This window comes from Martes martes, assembly GCF_963455335.1.
Source record: "Martes martes genome assembly, chromosome: 4".
Taxonomy (NCBI): domain Eukaryota; kingdom Metazoa; phylum Chordata; class Mammalia; order Carnivora; family Mustelidae; genus Martes; species Martes martes.
The window spans coordinates 174,751,380-174,773,613 of record NC_137891.1 but is presented as its reverse complement, the minus strand read 5'-3'; the positions used below and the strand labels follow the sequence as shown (position 1 = coordinate 174,773,613).

General features: G+C 38.2%; 1 protein-coding gene across 2 annotated transcripts in view; it reads left to right on the top strand.

The window, feature by feature from the left end:
* Positions 1–22,234, top strand: part of KDM1A (lysine demethylase 1A) — a 59,311-nt gene that overhangs the window by 19,984 nt on the left and 17,093 nt on the right. The window contains exons 3-9 of one of the 2 annotated variants that reach the window (XM_080800928.1): positions 1,557–1,616; positions 6,558–6,691; positions 11,070–11,148; positions 11,723–11,815; positions 12,659–12,765; positions 14,540–14,621; positions 15,962–16,056. In XM_080800928.1, coding sequence (XP_080657054.1) covers positions 1,557–1,616; positions 6,558–6,691; positions 11,070–11,148; positions 11,723–11,815; positions 12,659–12,765; positions 14,540–14,621; positions 15,962–16,056 — 650 coding nt within the window. The remainder of the gene's footprint in view (positions 1–1,556; positions 1,617–6,557; positions 6,692–11,069; positions 11,149–11,722; positions 11,816–12,658; positions 12,766–14,539; positions 14,622–15,961; positions 16,057–22,234) is intronic. The other variant, XM_080800929.1, reaches the window with a different exon arrangement.

Below are 22,234 nucleotides of genomic sequence, written 5' to 3'. Positions count from 1 at the left end.
GAATATTTTTATTTAAACTTTTTAAAAATTTTTTATTTATTTGAGAGAGAGTGATCCAGAGAGCAGAGGCAGAGGGAAAGCAGACTCCCCACTGAGCAGAGAGCCCAATGTGGGTCTCCATCCCAGGACCCTGAGATCATTACCTGAGCTGAAGGCAGATGCTCAATTGACTGAGCCACCCAGGCATCCCTTATTTAAATTTTAAAAGTAAAATTTAAAATGGAGGGCCTGCATTTTCAAGATGTTTGCAGACTGGATTTTGTAAGGAGTCATCTCCTTATAATTATATGCCCTTTTCCAAAGACTGTAAACAAATCCTGTATTTTGAGCCTTGTCTGAGAGTCATACCCTTCTAAAACCTCAAAGGTCATTAAGACAGGAGCATAGTGAAATAATTTTAGAATGAGATTCTGTCCCATCCTCAGAACATATACCTTCTAGTAACACATTCTAATGTCAGAAATAATTTCTATCTAAATACCTTCAAATACGTGAGGATAGAGATGTCATTTTTACTTTCTTGCTCCCTTTTAACTCAAATAGTGGTTAATCAGTCAGCTTTCTCATTGAGATTCTTCTAAAATAAACTTCTTAGTGATGCTTGTCTAGTTTTAGATCGTTGGAGAGTATTTTCGTATCTTTCAAAGATCATGCTGTAGTTTTCTCATAGTGTACTAGGTAGCTAGAACCTTAAGAAGATCATAGCATCTGTCTTGGTGATAGAATTTGGAAGAGTCTGGAAGATGATCTATTCGGACTTTGTCAGATTGAACTTTCAAGCTGTGATACTTTTCTTGAAGTTATTTCTACATATTAGTCAATGAGGAAAATCTCTTAGCTGGCTTATTACGTAGCTTGAGGTAGAAGCTCCCCCATATCTTGCCTTCCCCCAGCCCCTACTGTGTGTGTCTATCTACATTACTTGGCATATGACTGCAGGGTGTCTTGTGGTGTGTTTGAAAGTTTTACTAGGGAAGCACTGGCGTATTCAGATCTGGTGCTGTCTGGCATGCATAGTAAATGAAACTTGTTTTGGAGCTGAATCTTTACAGTCCCTGCTTTGAAGTCAAAGGGAGAATTTTTCATCAAAACTATGTCTTTTGCCTGTTATTTAAGTATATTCTCTGTGGATAGAAAGGTAAAGATAAAGGGAGATTGAGCAGATGCTGAATTGTTGCAGCTCTAGACCCTAGAGCCCATGTGACACCTAACTCAGTCTAGCAACAAGTAGTAAAAGACGTTTGGAATTCGTTTCTTCCCCCCATCCAACCTTGATTTAATAAGACTGACAGCAAGGATTTAGTGATTAGAAATACTGTGTACTTTGTTCTGCTACCTTTCAACAAGAATCAGTGTGTAAAGTTGAAATTTTCTGACCAGAATTTGGAAGACTATGATGTGATTCCCTGGGCCTGATTCGAGAAGAAGGAGCTCTCTCAATACGGTTTTACTAGTTGGTGGTGAATTTGTGAGTCGCCAACTATTAGGCCTTTATGTCCAGATATTATCTTAATTTATGGAGTAAGGTCCCTGAGTTCTCCTCTTTCCTTCCACAGGGCAAGCAGGAGGACTTCAAGACGACAGTTCTGGAGGGTATGGAGACGGCCAAGCATCAGGTGAGGGTGGCATTAGATGCTTGCCACTTAGGAGCAAGAGCCGCCAAGTCAGGGATTGATGCTTGCAAGTGTTTTGGCTGTGGTTTCCACATTTTAGCCAGAAGCGCAGGGCAAATAGAACCCTCAGGACAGAGGAGTAGAGTAGGAGAGCGTGTAGCCAGAACAAAGGCAAGCAAAACCTTTTGAAGTCCTCAGGCCGATCTCAGCCCTCCACTCTTCACGTGTTTGAGGAGATGGCGGGTCCTTTTCTTCCCGGCAGCTTTTACAGTACTAGGAAACATGATATAAAACCTAGGTTTAGGAATCATGGGACCTTTAAAAAGAAATATAGCTATATACACAGAGAGGAGAAGCCATAGGCTGAAAGCCTTCCAAAAAAAAAAAAAAGGAAGGACAGAAAGTCATTCCAGGACTAGTCAGAGGAATTATTCAGGCAAGGGACTCTTTAGAGGTGGTTGTTAGATAGTGTTGGATACAGTTTTTCAATTAACATTATATAGTTAATTATTTTGTAGTTTAAACATTTGTCACATGAAAATTACTTTTTTTTTTTTTTTAAAGTTGAAATGCTGTTTCTTTTCAGATCGAACTATGATATTTTTACTTCTAGGAAAAAGTAAAGGGTTAAATGATTGATAGGGCCCATCTAGAGCTATTAAAGTTTGTTCCAGGAATCCAAAGCGGTATGGCTGGATTTCATCCTTTGCCCTGGATGTTTTTGTGTGGTTCAGTGCTCAAAGCTGACTGATACATACATTTTGAAAGAACTGGAATAGGTATTACTTCACTTTTGGAGTCTGTCACTTTTCAACTGTTATGTCTACTTTAAAATTGTTTGTCTTTTGCAGTTGTGTACAGTGGGTCCGGGAAATATTTGTATTTTACTCTTGGGTCAGAGTTCACTGTTAGTGCAGAAATTAGTATATAGGGGATCCAGAATGTTAGAAGTAAACTTGCTTAAATGCTGTCCCAAGGATTGGAGGTTGACAATCAGTACATGGTTCTCTTAGAGGAGTTAAAATCCTCGTTCAGAGTCTCTGTGGCAGATAAATGTTCAAGAATGCTACTCATCACATGATGCATGATTGGCTCTTCCATGGAACTGTTTGGGATCAGGGGATAGCCTTTAGAGCTTGAATCTTGAAATAAACTGAGTTTTCTTACTGCTTTTTGTTTTAATGTGGATAAATTTACTCTTTTGCTTTAGTAAACAATATGTTGTATTGCTGAAAGTAAAAACAGACTTCCATATAAAACTGTGGTGTTTCTGACTTACTGTTCAGTGGAACATGAGGTTTTTTGTTTTGTTTTGTTTTGTTTTTTTAAGTGTTTCCAAGAATGGTGGGGACTATTCTTAACCCTTCAGGATCTCTCTTCAGATCTTTGCCATGTTCAGAAGCATGCATTTGTGAGATGATCAGTTAGAAGGATGTGCTTATAAGCGATCAACATTCTGTTTTTAATAAACCGAATGACCGTCATGAGTATCTTGGGACCAGGATCATATCTTTACTTCTATAAATCCACATCAAGCTGGTGTATTCATCCTACATCTTAAAAGTTAGAAGGGAACTTAAGGTCATTTTCTCTAGCTTCCTGCTGTCAAACAGATAAATATTGCATCCATCCCTGTTTTATGGGTTAGGACCTGAAATATAATTAAAATGATATGATGGAGGATACACCAACAGTTCGGAGGAGTGAGAACTCAGGGGTCTTCTCTTATGCATAGACTAGTCCTTATACCCTCCCTCAGAATCATTTAAAGTGTATGTTTACCCTAGAAATAAAAGATGTAAAGCATAAGAAATCACATGATTCTCTCTTTTTTTTTCTTTTTCTCTCCTTTCTGTTCTTTATTCTGTTTGTCTTTTTAAACTATTATAGGACTGGATATGGTATATCTGTAGGTACTAATTTGAAGTCATCTTATACGTAGATTCTTGTCAAGCTTTTGTTTTCACTCATCAACGAGAAATCTAGTTTTTCTAGTTAATTTATTTACTTCATAAAAAAAACAAAGGCAAGTAAGTTTCATGGAGGCCTTCTTTTCTGTTAATTTTTGTATCTCTGTTCCTTACTCTACTCAAGATGCTACCTGTATCATCAGAATCAGGGAGGAAGTGGTTTCATGGAATAGAGGAGTTCTGTCCTTCCCAGCCCCTGCCCCTTCTCTGTGTCTCTAATCTATCAAAAAAGGTCTTTGTGGTCCCTTAAATATTTTATGACTTTTACTGTGTTTTCAGAGAAAGTGTGAGCCGGTCAGACCATTAGAAAGGGCATTTCTGGTTTAGCATGACTGCATTTTGAAGGATGATGCTGGAATTTCCTGTGTGAAGTGTAGGGAAAAAGGAATTGAACTGAGGGGCAAGAGAAATATATAGGCAGCCTTGGGGCTTTTAAAAAATTAAGGTTGCCTCTTTGAAACATTCTCAATTTCCAGAATACCAGACTGTGTTAAATCCATACAAACAGCAAGTACAAATTACTTTTGAATGAAATGTACTACTAGTACTTCCTTGTAATAAGGATATTATTAAAGTTAATTGTGTCAAAGTTTTTCCCTCTAAAGGAGATACGTACGAGTTCTGTTGTCCAGAATGGCCTATTAGTTCATTTTGGAAGTATCCTATTAAAAGAGTGCATTGATTGAGCTTCTGAATAGCTTGGGTTCCAAGTTAACATTTTTTGTTTCTTTGATAAAGGTTAGACCTTTTCTTACAATTTTCACCTTTATATTGATAATGGTCTTCCTTCCTTGAAATAATAGTCTTCAAACCTAAAAACCAAAAGGGAAAAAATAATTATTGAGTTTTTAGAAACTTTCTCATTCTTAAAAATTGACAAGTATTTAAGAATAGATGTTTCGGATGTTGTGTGGAAGATAGAGATGGAGAAGATTATTATTCTGCACATACATTAGTGTCACAGTATTTGGCTTCTTTAATTCCTTTTGGTAATCTTTTGTTATTCGATTTAAAGATCCTCTTAAAACTGCCACATGACTTAATGTAGATCACATTTCTTAATTGTTACATAGTCTCAAGATTCCCAAAGTTAGCCAACTAATTTAGAGTGATTTTTAGAGCACTTGGAATGAGGAGCCAATATAATTCAGAATTTAGTGTCTTTCCCTACATGGTTTTTTTTACTGTCATTGGCAGTATTTTGCAGTAGGATTGATGTTCAGTGATGACTTAATAAGCATGTAGAAGATATAGCTAAGAAAACTACCCCTGTTTGGGGAAGGGAGGAGTCCAGTTTATAGAGTAAATTGATTAATAGTATACACTTATTAAGGTAACCTATTTTAAGAAATCTGTTCTGAGTATTTGAGATATGTAGATAATTGTTATTATAATGTGACATGATTTTGTTCTTCATTTTATTTTTTGTTTATTTGATTGGGGGTAAGGGACCAGGGACATCAAAGCTATGTGCAGTTTTAGAAAATTTCACATTACTGAAATAACCTACCCCTGTTGCCAACATTTCTCCTCTCCTTGCCTTAATTTCATGTTCCACTCCCAATAATATGGCTCTTACTGATTTTGTTTTTCCTTAGGGAATAATTAATTGTCCTGACAGTCTTTAATTTTAGGTTGAGATTCACTGAATGAGAGAATTGCTGATTTGATTTTGTAATGTGAATAGAGTACATGTGCCTTCATTATCTACTGTGAGTGGATAGATTTTTTTCCTTCTCTCTCAAAAATATTGTTTCTTAATGTGCCACCCATATTAGCATTAGGCATTTTTGCTTGACCTCTTGTTAACCACTTTTGTCTGAGTTAACTGCTTATAAATGTCTTTGTGGAGACAGCTCCTTAATAACTTAGCTGTCATTTTCTAAGTTATATCTTTACCTGCCTTGTTCTTTTTATTTTCTTAATCTTACTTTGCCTTTCCTTTAATTTTGTTTCCATTATCAGTGTTGCTAACTTCTTGTTTTATGTGCTTTAAATGATTAAATATGGATATCTGGTGCCTATTTCGTTACTTATATATAACTATTTCAGTGATACTGAATTTTGAAACTTTGTCTTGATATTTTCATAAGCTAGTGGTTAAATATGTCTTTTATAAAGTGATCTTAGAAATACAGGTAGAATACATGTAAATGTGTTTCTAAGGACATCTTATGAAGATGTACTTAACTATCAGCTTATAAAAAAGAATCGATTTAATACCCAATTTTAAAAGTTTCAAAACAATATATATTTTACTTGCACAGAGAATATGTATACATTGTATGTATATGTAGTGTATAGTATATATAGTGACATACTTGTGTAGTATAGTAAAGGGTTGCTAATGTTTTTGCTGGGAAAGGTAAATTCCTTGCTTTCTTCTGTGTCCGCATTGCAGTCTGCCTAACTTATCTCACTATTAGCCAGCATTGCATTGTGGGAACTTATGGATGGTACCACTGACCAGATAATCATGCATTTCTTACTGTTGGTGATTAAATCTTAAAGTCCTCTCCATGTTCCCTCTGTAATCTTAAAAGAAGGCATGTGGTTGTGTTTTTCATTCTATAGTCTCTTTTGCTTTTCCTTTTAGTGTGTTTTCCTTTATTCTGCTTCCCTAGTTTTCAGATTTTGGGAACACTGTCAGTGATGCTAATTTTAATTATCTTCCAGTATTATAAGGCTATTTTGTGGACGAAGAAAATATGCTGCATGCTCTGTTCTGTTTCCAGAGGTACATTGTTTTGCTCATTGGTAAAATAAAATTTTTGGAATATTATGCTCAAGAGTAAAGTAACTTCTAAAGATGTTTCAGCTTTTGAGCAAAATAAAAGATTTTTAAAGGAGGTGAGATTGGTCTGTGAATGAGGCAGAGCTTTACAGAGGTTCTTCAGGCTAAAAAGGAATTTCATTATCCCTGGTTTTGTATTCACTTGCACTTTTCCCAGAAGTCCTTTGCTTTCTTTGCTAGGTGTGGAGGGTGCAGCTTTCCAGAGTAGACTTCCTCATGACCGGATGACTTCTCAAGAAGCAGCCTGTTTTCCAGATATCATCAGTGGACCGCAGCAGACTCAGAAGGTTTTTCTGTTCATTCGAAACCGCACAGTAAGTTTCCATGTCCACCTTTTTTCTGTTTGGATTATTAAAAAGTGCATATTAGTTTTATGGACAATAATGGCAAAAAAAGAAAGGGAAGAATTACAAAATTAGCTATAACATGTTCCATTACCCAGAGATAACCATTGTTAAAAAAATTAGTTTTTTCCATTCAGTTATTTTTTTTTTTTAAGATTTTATTTATTTATTTTGACAGACAGAGATCACAAGTAGGCAGAGAGGCAGGCAGAGAGAGAAGGGGAAGCAGGCTCTCTGCTGACCAGTGAGCCCGATGCGGGGCTCTATCCCAGGACCCTGGGATCATGACCTGAGCCGAAGGCAGAGGCTTTAACCCACTGAGCCACCCAGGCGCCCCCAGTTATTTTTTTTAATATGTATTTAATTTTTGTTTTTAAAAATTGAAATGCTGTTTCCATACATCCTTTGGATCCTTTTTGTTTTTCATAACCTCATAAACACAAAGAATCTTCATTTAAACTTTTAATTTTTTAAGTAAACCAGGCCGCATGTGGGGCTCAAACTCACAACCCTAAGATCAAGAGTTGCGTGCTCTACTGACTGAGCCAGCCAGGTGCCCTGAAACTTTTTTTTTTTTTTAAAGCAGGGGAAGGGCAGAGGGAGGAGGAGAGAAAGAACCTTTTTTTTTTTTAAATTTATTTATTTATTTTAATAAACATATAATGTATTTTTATCCCCAGGGGTACAGGTCTGTGAATCGCTAGGTTTACACATTTCACAGCACTCATCATAGCACATACCCTCCCCAATGTCCATATCCCCACCACCCTCTCCCGTCCCCCCTCCCCCCAGCAACCCTCAGTCTGTTTTTTGAGATTGAGTCTTTTAGGAGAGAAAGACTCTTAAGCAAGCTCCACACCCAGTGCAGAGCCAGATGCAGGGCTCAGTCTCACAACCCTGAGAGCCTGACCTGAGCTGAAATCAAGAGTCAGATGCTTAATTGACTGAGCCACCCAGGTGCCTCCCAACCCCTGACTTTTTTTTTTTTTTTTCCCCTTATGATTTCATTATTCTAGAGAGAGAGAGAGCATGAATTAGGGGAGGAGCAGGGGGGAGAGAGGGGGAAAATAATGTCAAGCAGACTCCGCACTGAGCCCATTATGGGACTTAATCCATGACCCTGAAATCAGATCCTGAACTAAAACCAGGAGTTGAGTGTTCAGTGACTGAACTGGCCACGTGCCACCCCCTCCCCCCATGTTTTTCAAATTTTTAATAATCATTTTGTCTGCCTTTCCCAGGATAAGACAAACTCTTATTCTGTTCGGCTCCTCTGCTTCAACCTCCTCCTCTGGCTAAGTGCTTGATTTTAATGTCTGCATAATATTTTGTCTGACAGTTGGGTCATACTGTAAGTTAGGCATTTATATGTCCATTTGTGCTTTATTAAGCTCTGAACAGCTTTATACATTCTTGACTATCTCTGGTTATTATTTCCTTCTGAGATATATATATACACACACACACATATATACACATATATATATATATATATATAGACCCAAGTATAATACATATATATATATATCAATTGATATAGATAAATGATAGATAGATGATAGATGGATATGGTCACATTGCTTCCCAGAGAGACTGACTCAGTTAGCATCCCTATTGCTCTGCCCCTGCTTTGGTTATTAAAACAATGATAATTTGTGCTGCTATAATAGCCTAAAAGTTTTTCATTTCTTTTCCATTTCTAAAAGACTGACTTTTTCCACATTTATTAGTCATTTTTTATTTCTTTGAATTTTTCTTTCATGGCCTTTATTCATCAGAAATTTTTAGCCACAGAGTAGAGGATGGCAAGGTACTATTCAGAACATATTCAGTGTACTCTAGGGTGATACAAAGTAAAAGAAATTTGGGGCGCCTGGGTGGCTCGGGGGGTTAGAGCCTCTGCCTTTGGCTCAGGTCATGGTCCCGGGGTCCTGGGATCGAGTCCCACGTCGGGCTCTCTGCTCAGCAGCGAGCCTGCTTCCCTTCCTCTCTCTCTGCCTGCCTCTCTGCCTACCTGTGATCTCTGTCTGTCAAATTAAATAAAATCTTAAAAAAAAAAAAAAAGTAAAATTTATGTTGTAATTTCAGCTACTTTGAGTATAGCTCAGAGATGTCATTGTAGCATATCTGCTTTTAGCTACCACTAACTTCTTTATTTTGGCTATTAGTTTGCAAAACCCCTGTTGAATTTAGATTGTTAGCTAGAGTGGGTGGTGGGTTATACTGGGTTTTCATAGTACAGAATAAAGGGATTTTTGAATGAAGAAAAAACAGGGTGATTTTTTTAAAAAGTGAATGGAAAATTTTTAATGTATATTTCTGACGCTTACTTTTCTTAGAATCAACCTTCTGTGTATAACATCAATATTTGTTTGATCTGAATGGATTTTTTAGGGGGCACCTGGCTGACTCAGTCAGTAGAGCATGCAACTCTTGATCTCAGGATTATGAGTTCAGGTCCCATGTTGGGTATAGAGCTTACTTAAAATTGATTAATTAAATTCTTTTAGAAGTGTATTTTTTTAGATAAGGTCATTTTTTGTTTCATCTGAGGAAAGTTTTCACTCTTTACTTGAATTTGAGTGGTAGATTTACAGTGATGTCTGTTTTCTCTGATTTACATTCTGTGACCAAAATCTAGATTGGGAGAAGGAAGGACTGGCCCAGGTTAGAGTTGTGGGCCTCTGGCTATAAAACTGAACATAAATCATTCTCTTACAAGAATTGTGTCTGTTCTTTTGCTTCCATATTTTGAAACCACAACAACTTTAGGATTATTGAGCTAAAAACTATGACCTGAGCTTTATTATTTTTTTTAATAGGGTGGACAGAGGAAGAAGGCTTGTATTGAGGGGTGAGGAGCTTGGGCCTGGTGTGTACTTGAGGAATTCCCATTTTGCCCTGACAGTGGCCATGGAGAAAAGTAGAGGGTGCTTATGAATTTGGTCATATATTTTTGTAATTGGGTTTATTTACACACAGCCACATGTCTTTGTTGACACTTATCTATGGAGCAGTTAATTTTTAGCTAGGACTTAAATATGGTGGCATTTAGTTGGTCTGGCCTATTCAGTTTGAAGAGCACTTGTGTACCATAATATTTTTCATTCCTTATCTTAATGCTTTTTCAGCAGTATTTGAAATAACTGACTACTCCTTTCTTCTTAAACTCTTAAACTTCCCTTCCCTTAGCTTAAGATGGTATTCTTGTTCTTCTGCCTCTCTGATTGTTGTCTTCTCTGACAGCTTTGCAGGCTTATCTCTATTTTTTTTTTTTTTTTGAGATTTTATTTATTTGACAGAAAGTGAGGGAGCATAAGTAGGGGGAGTGGCAGGCAGAGGGAACGGGAGAAGCAGGCTCCCTGCTGAGCAGGGAGCCCAATGTGGAGCTCAATCCCAGGACCCTGAGATCATGACCTGAGCCGAAGGCAGACACTTAACCAGCTGAGCCACCCAGGCGCCCTGGGGATTATGTGAACTGATTGGAGTTCCTTAAGGCTCCTTTTGGTCTTTTCCTCCCTCTGCTGTGTATTCTCCCAAGGAGGCCTCTTCTGCACTTTGGCTTCAGTTATCACCCTTAAGCAAATGGCTCCAGACTTTTTTTTTTTTTTTAATGACATTTATTTTTTTAATTTTTTTTTAAAGATTTTATTTATTTATTTGACAGAGATCACAAGTAGGCAGAGAGAGAGGAAGGGAAGCAGGCTCCCTGCTGAGCAGAGAGCCGGATGTGGCACTCGATCCCAGGACCCTGGGATCATGACCTGAGCTGAAGGCAGAGGCTTTAACCCACTGAGCCACCCAGGCGCCCCATGGCTCCAGACTTTAACTGTCCTCAGAACCCTAGCTCTGTATCCAGATGCCAGTCTTGTATCTCTTGGTTTTCTTGAAACTAAACCCACCTCTTCTTTTAGTGACCCTCATTTAGTGAATAGCATACCAACTCATTTAGTTGTGCAGGCTAAAAACTGGAGTTATCCTTGGTACCTCTTACCTCCCTTCCATCTTCGTGTATCTAACTGATCATTTGATTTCGTGGATTTTTATCTACTCAGTATCTCTGGAATCAGGTAACCCAGTTTAAGTCCTAGTTGGTCTCTACCAGCTGTATGATACTGGCAAGTTACTAGGGTTTTTTGGGTTTTGTTTTAGGCTGAGTATCTTCCAGCTTCTTCAGTTATTTACTCATTTGACATGGTTTCGTGTTTCATCAGTTTGTCAGGAGTATAACCCTCTGCTTCAATGACAGGAAAACCTGTAGTTGAGGCCTTAAAGTTGAAAAGCTATTTTAAAGTGGTCATGTGGTCTACATCTACTTGTGTAAAAAAAATTTGTCATTTAAATACAGTTGCAGTTGTGGTTGGATAATCCAAAGATTCAGCTGACCTTTGAGGCTACCCTTCAGCAATTAGAAGCGCCTTACAACAGTAAGTAGTGTTTTCCGTGGGACCAGTTTTGGCTCATAGTTCATTGATAATGAATTTTTTCAGTTCATATTATCATCTTACCTTACCTTGTGCTATCCAGAAATAAGCCTTATAAAAAACTATTATGTGTCTTTGTAATTATTTTCTTGGTTTTTAAGATGTGAGTTCAGGAGATTGCTAATAATTTCACCAGGATTGTGTTCCAGCTTTAATCCCCAGAGTACTTTGTTGACATTTGGCTGGCTGGCTGGCTTTCTCATTTTCCACTTACCACCCCACAAAGTCTTGAAAAGTTTTTGCCAAAGTAACTGATTATAATACTGCTTTAAAAAGGGTTAGTTTTATCCTTTATTTCATCTGTAATGGAATGTCGTTCTTAAAAACTCCCAATAGGCATTTGGGACTACATCACAGACTAAAAGTTTTAGGAATCACCTTTCTAGAGGAGTCACATGATCTGAAGCTTATGGAAAATATGTGTAGAATAATTTCATGATGGAAAAACAGAGTTAAAGAGCTTTCTATTTAAATTGCTAAAAATATGAACATGTTTTAAAATTCGTATGTTCTGTAGGTGATACTGTGCTTGTCCACCGAGTTCACAGTTACCTAGAGCGTCATGGTCTGATCAACTTCGGCATCTATAAGAGGATAAAACCCCTACCAAGTAAGGACCTGGCAGATGGACTTCATTGCTTTAACTTAGAGTTCTAGGACTCTCTTTTATTTTCAGGAGGCTTGAGCATTTTATTTTGATTTCTAAGTCTAAACTTGGAGTCTGATATTTGCAAGCTTATCTCATTATATGTCAGATTTAAAGTAAAATCTCTTGTAAATATGAATTGCCTGTAATTTCTGGTTTGATAAGTGTACTTTAGTAAAAGATACTGAATTTCCAACATAAGAAAAATCAGTCAGAAAACAAAATTTGTTAAAAATGAGAGAAGTCTGTTATGAAAGCAGAGATTTGAAGTTTTCTTCTATTGACCAGTTCTTTATCCCGCGAGGAATCCGGGAGTTAGGGGTATTTTGAGAAGTAGCACTTCTGTTTGTTTTTAATTAATTTATTTTTGATGCTTTAATAATTTTAATAGTTCTTCAGAAAGGGATAGTAAGGACGGCAGAAGTAGAGCTTAAAGAAAATGGCTTTAAGAATAATTTGGCTGTCAAGTTGTCCTAGTATATCTATGAGATAAATGAAGCAGACTCTTCATAATAAACTAACCAGTCACAGATACCAAAGCACATGACCGCAGTGTCATGAGAAAGTAAATCTTTAAAGATAAAGGATTTCATTTATAGGTTTTTAACATTGAATTAAATTTTATGTTTCAGTTATGTGCTAATTTATTTACGTAGTTTCTCTATTTGGAAAATAAGTGAGCTGTTTACTTTGTGAGACATCATGACATGTTGAGAACCTAGAGGTTTTCATGATGTAAAAAATGGTAAAACAAACTCTTAAACCTACAACAAAATGCTGTAATTTTTGTTCGTTTTTTACTTTTAGCTAAAAAGACAGGAAAGGTAATTATTATAGGCTCTGGGGTCTCAGGCTTGGCAGCAGCTCGTCAATTACAAAGTTTCGGAATGGATGTCACACTTCTGGAAGCCAGGGTAAGAATTTTATATTGTATTTAGAAGCCGGACCTAATGGAAATAGGTATTTATCAATGCAATAAGAAATTCTCTGTTGCAAATTAATGAATCCTACAGCTTGAAATAAACCAAACTGATTTGTATACTACTCAAAGTATTTTAAATAATGTTACTTATATTGGATAAAGCATTTTTGACAGTGAAACTTTGGAAGGTGCTTAGTGAGTATGAAGAGTTTGTAAATGATCCATATAGCCCTTTGATGGATATTTTCAGGTTATTGCTTCTTGCAGTTAACTTTCAAATTTGGGGCCTTCATGGACATGCCCTTCATAGGTGGCAGTTATTTTTAATGGTGGAACAGAGTGGATTGTATTCTTTTTTTGATAGTAAAAGAAAAGGAGTGGTCTCAGGCAGCAGCCATTTTTTCTTTTTTTTTTTAAGACTTTATTTATTTATTTGACAGAGAAAGAGATCACAAGTAGGCAGAGAGGAAGGCAGAGAGAGAGTGGGGAAGCAGGCTCCCCACTGAGCCGAGAGCCTGATTCGGGGCTTGATCCTAGGACCCTGAGACCATGACCTGAGCCAAAGGCAGAGGCTTTAACCCACTGAGACACCTAGGCACCCCTAGCCATTTCTTTGTGCCTGATGCAGCCAAGATATGTTGGTTCCCTTATCATCAGTCCTTGAAAGAGAAATGGAAATTAAAGGAGGAAAAGGATGATGGCCCAGAGTGGAAAAAAAGAACATCATGTTGGTACTATTCAAATTATTTTCACGAGTGATTTTTGACATTTTGTATTCTTTCAGTGGCTTTTAGGCTTCCCTGGACTTAACAACATTTGAAAAACAACACTTCTCAGATAACCTAAACAATCTAAAATTTGTAGAGGCTTTCAAAATGTTTTGTGCAGTACTTCCAAGTTGCTTTTTTATAAATTGTACATTTTAAAAATATTTTTTCAAATAAAGTATGGGAAATCAAATTAATTTTTAATGTAATCTTGCTAAAAATAATATTTCATAGGTAATTTAAGAGACATTTGCGTGTTCTCTTATCCTGTGTACTAGCAATACAGTAATGAATAATGGGACCATTATGATCCCTACCCATGTGACTCTTAATCTAGCTTACAGGTTTTTAGTTTTGTTTTGCTTTCATTTATGTGGAGGTTAGAGTAGTCTCAAAATATCCATGACTGAAGTGTCACTACAGCTCAGTAATTTTTCCCCATATTTGAAAATCCCTAGTCAGCACAGATAAACTTGGGCCTGTTGAGGAATGAGAGATATTGTCAAAAGTTTATGCTCCGTACACACTCTGCCCCTGGGCATGGGGCTGCACTAGAGGACCATTTGTCAAGAAATCATCTGTCATTCACAGGTGACTTTGGGGATGGGGGCAAAAGTCAACATGGTGATAGAAAGATGGCGTTAAGTGTTGCAATTCGTGAGCCGATATTTTCTGTGTGAGTGGCCTTTGCTCAGCCTGTACAGTAAATGATATTAGAGACAGCTGAGTAGAGAGATAATAGTACCTTTGGTAAATATGTCTGGTTGCCAAATTGTTTCCTATTTCCTGTCACTTAATTCTTTGTCATTCATTACCCTCCCACTCCCTCAAATAGTTAAACTTTGCTGGCTCCTTGTTCCCACATTGCATACCATATATACTCTAAACTATACCTTTCTTTTTAAATTATAAGAGACAGAGGCCTGGGGTGGTACCATGCCAGGTTCTTATGGTTAAAATAGAATTGATGATTTTAGCCATTTAATTTCTAAAAAACAGGATCGAGTGGGTGGACGAGTTGCTACATTTCGCAAAGGAAACTATGTAGCTGATCTTGGAGCTATGGTAGTGACAGGTCTTGGTAAGTAGTCCTTAGTTTTGCGCCATTATATAAGATCGTGATTAAGCTAATGTTTTAAAGCCATCAATGTGGTTTTAAAATATTTTGGTTTAAGATACTGTTCTTAGTAAGAGGTGAATTGACAAATACTGTCTTCCTGAAAAGATATATCAGTATGTGCAAAATTTAAATTATACATATGTTTTGACTTCTAGGAAATTATCCTTAGAAAATAGACAAGGTGGACCATGTTGTATGGAGCTTTTAATTTTTTTAATTTTATTTTTTTGTCAAAAGATTTTATTTATCTGTTTGAGAGAGCGCATGCAGGGATGCCTGCACATGCACAAATGGGGAGGGGCAGAAGGGAGGGAGAATCTTAGGCAGACTCCGAGTTGAGCACAAAGTCCATCGCCAGGCTTGATCTCTTAACCTGGAGATCACTACCTGAGCTGAAACCAAGAGCCTGACGCTTACCGACTGAGCCACCCAGGTGCCCCTGGAGCTTTTTAACTGTGGCATGTAGCGAAACATTAGAATCCATGGTTCCAAAGATTATATTGTTATACAGAGAGAACCATATAACCACTAAAAGTTATGTAGCTTTATATTAACATGAAATGATGGCCAGAGTTTATTGCTAAGTTGAAAAAGGATGACAAGACAGTACATGCATTATGATCCTTTTGTGTGTGTGTGTGTGTGTCTATAATTTTATGCCTGTAAAATCTAGAAGTATCTATGATAAAATGTTTTTTTTTTTTTTTTTTAAGATTTATTTATTTATTTGACAGAGATCACAAGTAGGCAGAGAGGCAGGCAGAGAGAGAGGGGAAAGCAGGCTCCCCACTGAGCAGAGAGCCCGATGCAGGGCTTTATCCCAGGACTCTGGGATCATGACCTGAGCCGAAGGCAGAGGCTTTAACCCACTGAGCCACCCAGGCGCCCCAAATGTTTTGTTTTTTAAGATTGATTTGAGAGCGAGCGAGATAACAAGAAAAGCATGAGGGGGGAGGAGGAGAAGCAGGCTCCCCACTGAGCAGGAATCCCAACATGGGGGTCAGTCCCAGGACCCCTGGGATCATGACCCTAGCCGAAGGCAGATGCCCAACTGACTGAGTTACCCACGTGCCCCTAGAATCTATAATAAAATGTTAACATGTGGGGTTATAGGTAATTTTTTGCTCCTTTGCTTATCTTACATATTTCATATATTACATATTATTTTACTAAGCATTTTTTGACCTATAATTCATGTACCCTAAGCTTTGAGTATTTTAAATTTTGAGTAAAAATATTTTTGCTTTGATGTGTTCTCTTTTCATAGATATGTTGAATTTAATAGTTTGAGTTTTTTTTAGGAGGGAATCCCATGGCTGTGGTCAGCAAACAAGTAAATATGGAATTGGCCAAGATCAAGCAAAAATGCCCACTTTATGAAGCCAATGGACAAGCTGTAAGTTGAGGACAAACAGAACTTCTCAAAATTTCTTTGGTTCAGTTGAAACAGCAATTTGGGGAAAATGTGTGGATGAATATATACACATATCAGTAAGAATTGAGGGTAGAAATTATGTGAAGAGATTATTATTGCATAAATGCAAATTTACATGCCTGTTTAGGCATTTATCTTTAGACACTTACTGAAGGCTAGCTAGACAGTTGATTTTTTTTTTTTTTTTTTTTTTAATTTGGCTGTGGCCGCCTACTCGAAGAGACCTATGGAATTGACACCTGATTCTTCATTTCTTTGTATTGTGCTTCCCATCCTGTGCTTTAGCTCTGTGTGCTCTTTATGGCTTCAGTTTTGTGTGTGTAGGTTCAAGATATTGATGAGCTAATAGCCAGATGATAATACTGAACTCAGATGCTAAGGTAGATGAAAGTATTTGTTGACCAGAGGCAGAGAAGTTTCCCATACTTAGTAGGCAGTAGCATGACAGTGATGTTTGCTGTGGGAGAGCGAGAGTAGTTTAACAACAGCTATGTTGAGAGGCTTAGACTATGTAAGTCAGTCCTAATTTTGGGGGGTGGGTGGGTGCAATTCAGAAGGTCATATTCAGAATTTTACCAACCTGCCCATATCAGGAATGAGCAAGTTTACCATTCTCAGGATATAAGTGTGTTACCATCTTTATATTTTGAGGAAGGGAAGATTCTAGATGCATGTGACAATTTAGCTATTGTTGCTAAAAGTGGTAAGATCCCAGCTCTTGAATTTAGTCTGCTACATCCGATGGACATCCTCACTAAAGCCCTTAGTCTTTGTGGGGTTCATACCAGAGGAGGACAGACTTAACGGAATGCTTTGGCTCTTATCCTCCCCATTCGGGATTCAGATTCCTCCCAGGGCTTGTTTTGGGGGTGGGACATCCTTCTGTCAGAGTAAACAAAATAGAATGAACAAGAGAAAAAGGAGGAAGTAGAGCTTAACTCAACAATTCAATAAACTTTTGTTACTCTGCAAAGATCTGTAAAGGCTATAGAGATGAATAAGACAGTCCCTGCCATAGGAGACCCCCAGTCTAGTGGGACTTGTACATAGATAATTGTTTCCCAACTTTTTATTACGGAAATTTTTAAATCTATACAAAAGTAGAAAGAATAGTATAATAATGGACTTTGATTTATTCTAGTCTTGTTGCATCTATTCAGTCCCTTTGAGGTGTTTTTGGTCTGGAGTATTTTAAAGCAAATCACAGTCAACCAGCAAGTATATATATGTGCCAAAATATAGGCATTGTTCTCAGCAATAACTATGTATTCCCTGCTCTCAAGGGTCTTAAATTCTAGTGACTCCAGATCTCTTATGAACCCAAGAAGGTCAGGAATTATAGGGTCATTAAATTCTGTGGTACACCCCCTCCCGTAAAAAAACACACCCCAACCAGAAACCTACTATTCATGCATATATCAGAACACAAGGCAGATTTGCTGAGGGTTAGATAAAAGGATAAATTGCTATGGAAGAACCAGTGGGGCCAGGGAGAGAGAAAGAGTCAAGATCTCTGAAAGTGGGAGGGGCAAGAGCAAGGAGAGATTTGGAGGGAAGGAGCATTTGTGAAGGTGGCTTAGGACTTAATGTGGTTGTGGAGGAAGGTTTAAGACTTGAGAGAAGTCTGTGAAGGAGGGTGGGGAGATAGTGGGGGGGGCTGAGATGCAAACTGCAGTGGAGGGTGAAGGATGTTGCTCACTGGGCTGACTTGTAGGCTGGGACCTCAGAGGGTTGAGAGCAAGAGTAACGTGACCAGAGGGGTGTTTCAGGTAGGCAGGTGGTACCGTACAGAACTGAACCGAAGCAAGGCCTCTGAAGTGGGTATTACGGTAGTCCTCGGGGAGTAACGGAATCTAAACCAATGGTTATCGCTGATCTTTGAGACACTGGATTTTTCTTCAGACTTTCCTGAATATAGAACAGCTTTATTTAGTCCAACAGTAAGAAGTTCTTTTCTAATAGAAATATCCAGAGAAATTGTCTCTTCCTTTCTTGGTATTAGAGGAACTTCTAACTCATTTTTAAAACAATCGTTTCTAAATAGTATACCAGTATCCCCCTCAAGTGTAACCTGCAACCTGCTGCTAATTCATGAACTAACTGCTGGTTACCAGTACGGGATGAGATAAATACATAGCTTGTGCCAGAATGTAAAAGTAACTGCATCATTAATCACTGCTAGTTCAAATGATGACTTGGGGAAGTGGGGATGCGTAGCAAGACTTCAGTAAAAGAAGTGATGTTCCAGTTATGATCTGGCATAAGCTCCTTTCACCAGGCCCAGCCCTTTGAGTAGCACTGTAGGAAACCTCTGCTGAGGGGGTGTGTGGTTTTTAGCATTTTATATACGCAGGAATATTTTTCCAAGTGAAATTTGCAGTTGTCCCTCAACTCTGATCTTTACAAAAGGAGGTCTCTGTATTTGGTGCCGTAGCCAAGTGGTGAGGAGGATTCTTCAAGCACTCTCAAATTTAGGAGAAAATTCGTCACAGCTTTGAGTTCTGTTTACCTTAAGTTAATCAAACAGCAGAAGTCATGCTGATGTTTCTGTAGTCTAGTTCAGAGTAGAAGTGGACAACTCTTTTTTTTTTTTTTAAGATTTTATTTATTTATTTGACAGACAGAGATCACAAATAGGCAGAGAGGAAGGCAGAGAGAGAGGAGGAAGCAGACTCCCTGCAGAGCAGAGAGCCCGATGTGGGGCTTGATCCCAGGACCCTGGGATCGTGACCTGAGCTGAAGGCAGAGGCTTTAACCCACTGAGCCACTCAGGCGCCCCAGAAGTGGACAACTCTTAACCAGTAGATTAGCTTTTGGCTTATAGGACAAGAACTAAAAGCTTACAGTTCCATTAATTTTGTTTATAATTACAAATATGTTTCTTGACTTTGGAAATCTGAGGAGTAAGTACATAGGTCAGTTGCTTCATTCTCTCATTTTGCAGGGGAAGCATCTAAAGCTCAGACGTGGTGTTTGCCCAGGGTCACTCCTGTCAGTGATTTGTAGAGCCCGGGATACATTGCCTGCTGGCCCAGATCGGGTTCCCTGACAGACACGTGTTTTATTGTGCTTTGCTTTATTGCATTTGCAGATATGGCCCCCACCTTTTTATACAAATGGAAGATCTTTGGCAGCCCTGCATAGAGCCAAGTTTCTCGGCACCATTTTTCCAACAGTATTTGCTCACTTAGTGTCTCTGTGTCACATTTTGGTAATTCTCACAGTATTTCAGATTTTTTCATTATTACTTATTATGGTAATCTGTAATCAGTGATTACAACTTACTGAGAGCTCGGCTGATGGTTAGCATTTTTTACTTAAGGCATATACATTGTTTTTTAGGCATAATGCTGTTGCACCCTTAGACTACAGTACAGTGTAAATGTAACTTCTATACATACTGGAAAACCGGAAAATTCATTTGACTGACTTTATTATGGTGTTCTGGAACCACACCTGCAGTATCTCTGAGGTGTGCCTGCCCTTGTGCTGCATGTCTGGCCAACATTTCAGAGAAGATGGGGACTGGAGTCAGTGCATTCAACTCCAGCTGCCTGTGTAACTTCATTAGCTGAGTCTCCTTCTCCAAGAGCTTTCTTTTCATAGTTACTCTAAGGAACCAACAAGCCCCCCCACCTTATCCCCCGAGAGTGGACATTTACTCAGTCATTGATTTTTCTTTAGTCAACTGTTGAATGAAGTGGGATTGTCTTTCTCCATTCTTTGTGGACAGCCTCGGTGCAAAAGAGGGTGATTCGATGGTTCTGTTGTTAGTACATAGAAATCAATTCCCTCATCCTGCACAAAGTCAGCAGTTAAACCAGAGTGACAAATATAATTTGTAATACTGTCTTTAGGACCTGTCACCAAACCTAGTCATTTTGCTGGTACACACACAAAAATCGCACAGCAAGTGGTTTTTGTTCTCTTACCTTGTTACTGTTTTGTTAAACACAATCACAAGAATCCCTGAAGAGTTCATTTCCTTATTCTCTCCAGTCCTGGGCTGGCAGGTAAAATGTTGAGCTTCTGTGTTTGTTTTTGACAGAAGCTGCTTTTATGGCTCCAGATGACTAGAACAAGGGCTTTCTTATTTGGTTCTAAAATAGGATATCCCTATAAATAGAAGTTATCTTCCAGACCTATAAAAACAGAGCTAATATAGCAGCTGCCCTCAGACTGACTGATGCTGAGTTATACTCTGAACTCTGCAGTGATCAGCTTTAACTGGAAATGGAGATAGTTGGGAAATAGGGTAATTCATATTTCAGGAATATTTTGGGAGTCAGCAGTGAGGAGACTGAAACATGGATTGGCGGGGAGATGGGGTAAATGTTTTCAATGTATCTCCTAGACAACTAGTAACTCAGGAGTTTTAAATTCTAGTTTTGTTTTGGCTTTTTTGGGTAATGAAACAGCATCTTAATCAAATTACTTCAGTCCTATAGTATTTTGCATTATAAAATCTCTGGTCTCCATTGAGGGGAGGGAGTTGGGTTTTTTGTTTTTTGGGGTTGGTGTTTTTTTTTTGTAGTCTTTGTTTTGTTTTTACCAAATGAGGCCCAAAGACTCAGTAACAACTTGGAGAAACAGATCTTGATTTTCTCCTTGGGAGTAGCTCAGCTGTTACGAGGAAGAAAGAACACTTGAAAGGTAAAGAGTGCCAGGTCTTTTATGAAGGCCATTAATTGGATATACGCCATACCTACCTCAATTCAACAGGTTGTCATTTGCACTCACATGAAGTGATGCTTAGGTTAGTTATACTTTTGACACAGTTTTCCTATTCCTTTGTGGAAATAGGTTTGTTTGTTTTTTGTTTTTTGGGTTTTTTTTAAAGATTTATTTATTTGAGTGTGGGAGTGTATGAGCTGGGGAGGGTGGTGAGAGGGAGAAGCAGATGCCCCAGCTGAGTAGGGACCCCCGGATGTGAAGCTTCATCCCAGGACTCTGAGATTATGACCTAAACCAAAGGCAGAAACTTAACCTGCTGAGCCACCCAGGCGCCCATCCAGCCCCACCCAGTTTTTGTATTTTAAAGGTGGTTTTTCTCTGCCTTTTAAAATCTTCCAATCCCTGCTTTTTATAAATGTAAAAATCCTGTGCCTTCAATGTTCAGTGTTCCTTAAAGTTGCAAAATAGTTACTTTCCTTTCAAATATAATTACAATACTGACTTTGCTTTTCTAAACTTTACTAATTTATTCATTCATAAGAATTTACAGAGCACCTCTGCGTGTGCTGGAAACTGCTAGAGTGAACTCTTTGGACATGGGTGTGCCGTCTCCACGCAGTGTAGTTATTGCTTTAGAGAACTCTGTTATTTATATCCCCTAAAAGTTTCTAATGAGATGAGAAAGTGGGGGTGGCCAGCTGTCTCCATTTATAAAATGACAACGAATTTTATTTGGATTAAGGATATACCTGTTGTCCTTATTCTCCCTTTAAAGATAATAGCCATATCTCATTTCTTTTATTTGGGAATCTGAATTAGAGACTCTTCAGATGTAAATTTTTCTTCCAGGTTTTACCAAAGGAACTAATTTTAATCTTTCGTTTTATCATAATTCTAGAAGTGCATGGGAATGGGAGAGACAGATTTATTGTAGCTTCTGTTGGCCAGATTTGGCTATTACAGCTGTTTTTCATTGTGTAACTCTTCCTGAGGATTTTTCTGGCTAAATCTCCAACCTTCGGGTGCCCGGAACCTAGCTGCACCTAACTCCCTTTTGCTCTGCTGCTGGAGAGCTTATGCACACTGAAAGCAAGAGAAATGGACAGGGTTTTTGAAGACTTAAAGGGTTTGTGATGCTAGAATGTAACCAGAGGTAGAACTGAGGAGAGCTGTCCTTCCTCTGAGATGACTTCCTATAGGATTAGGACCCTGTCCAGAAAGTCACTTGACTCTCCCTAAATTTATTCTGCATGGGCTACATACCCAGGCTGCTGTTCCCCGCCCATGCTCAGGGATGCTCCATGTGATCTCTACAGGACCAGAGCACTTAGCATTGTACCTGTTTAGAGCAGTGAGACATGCTAGATTCTTAGTTTGAAGGAACTGTTCAGAGTCTTTCCTAGAGAAATAAATGGCTTTGAAAAGTCATAATCAAAATCTGTTTCAAAAAAAGGTCTGTTTCAAA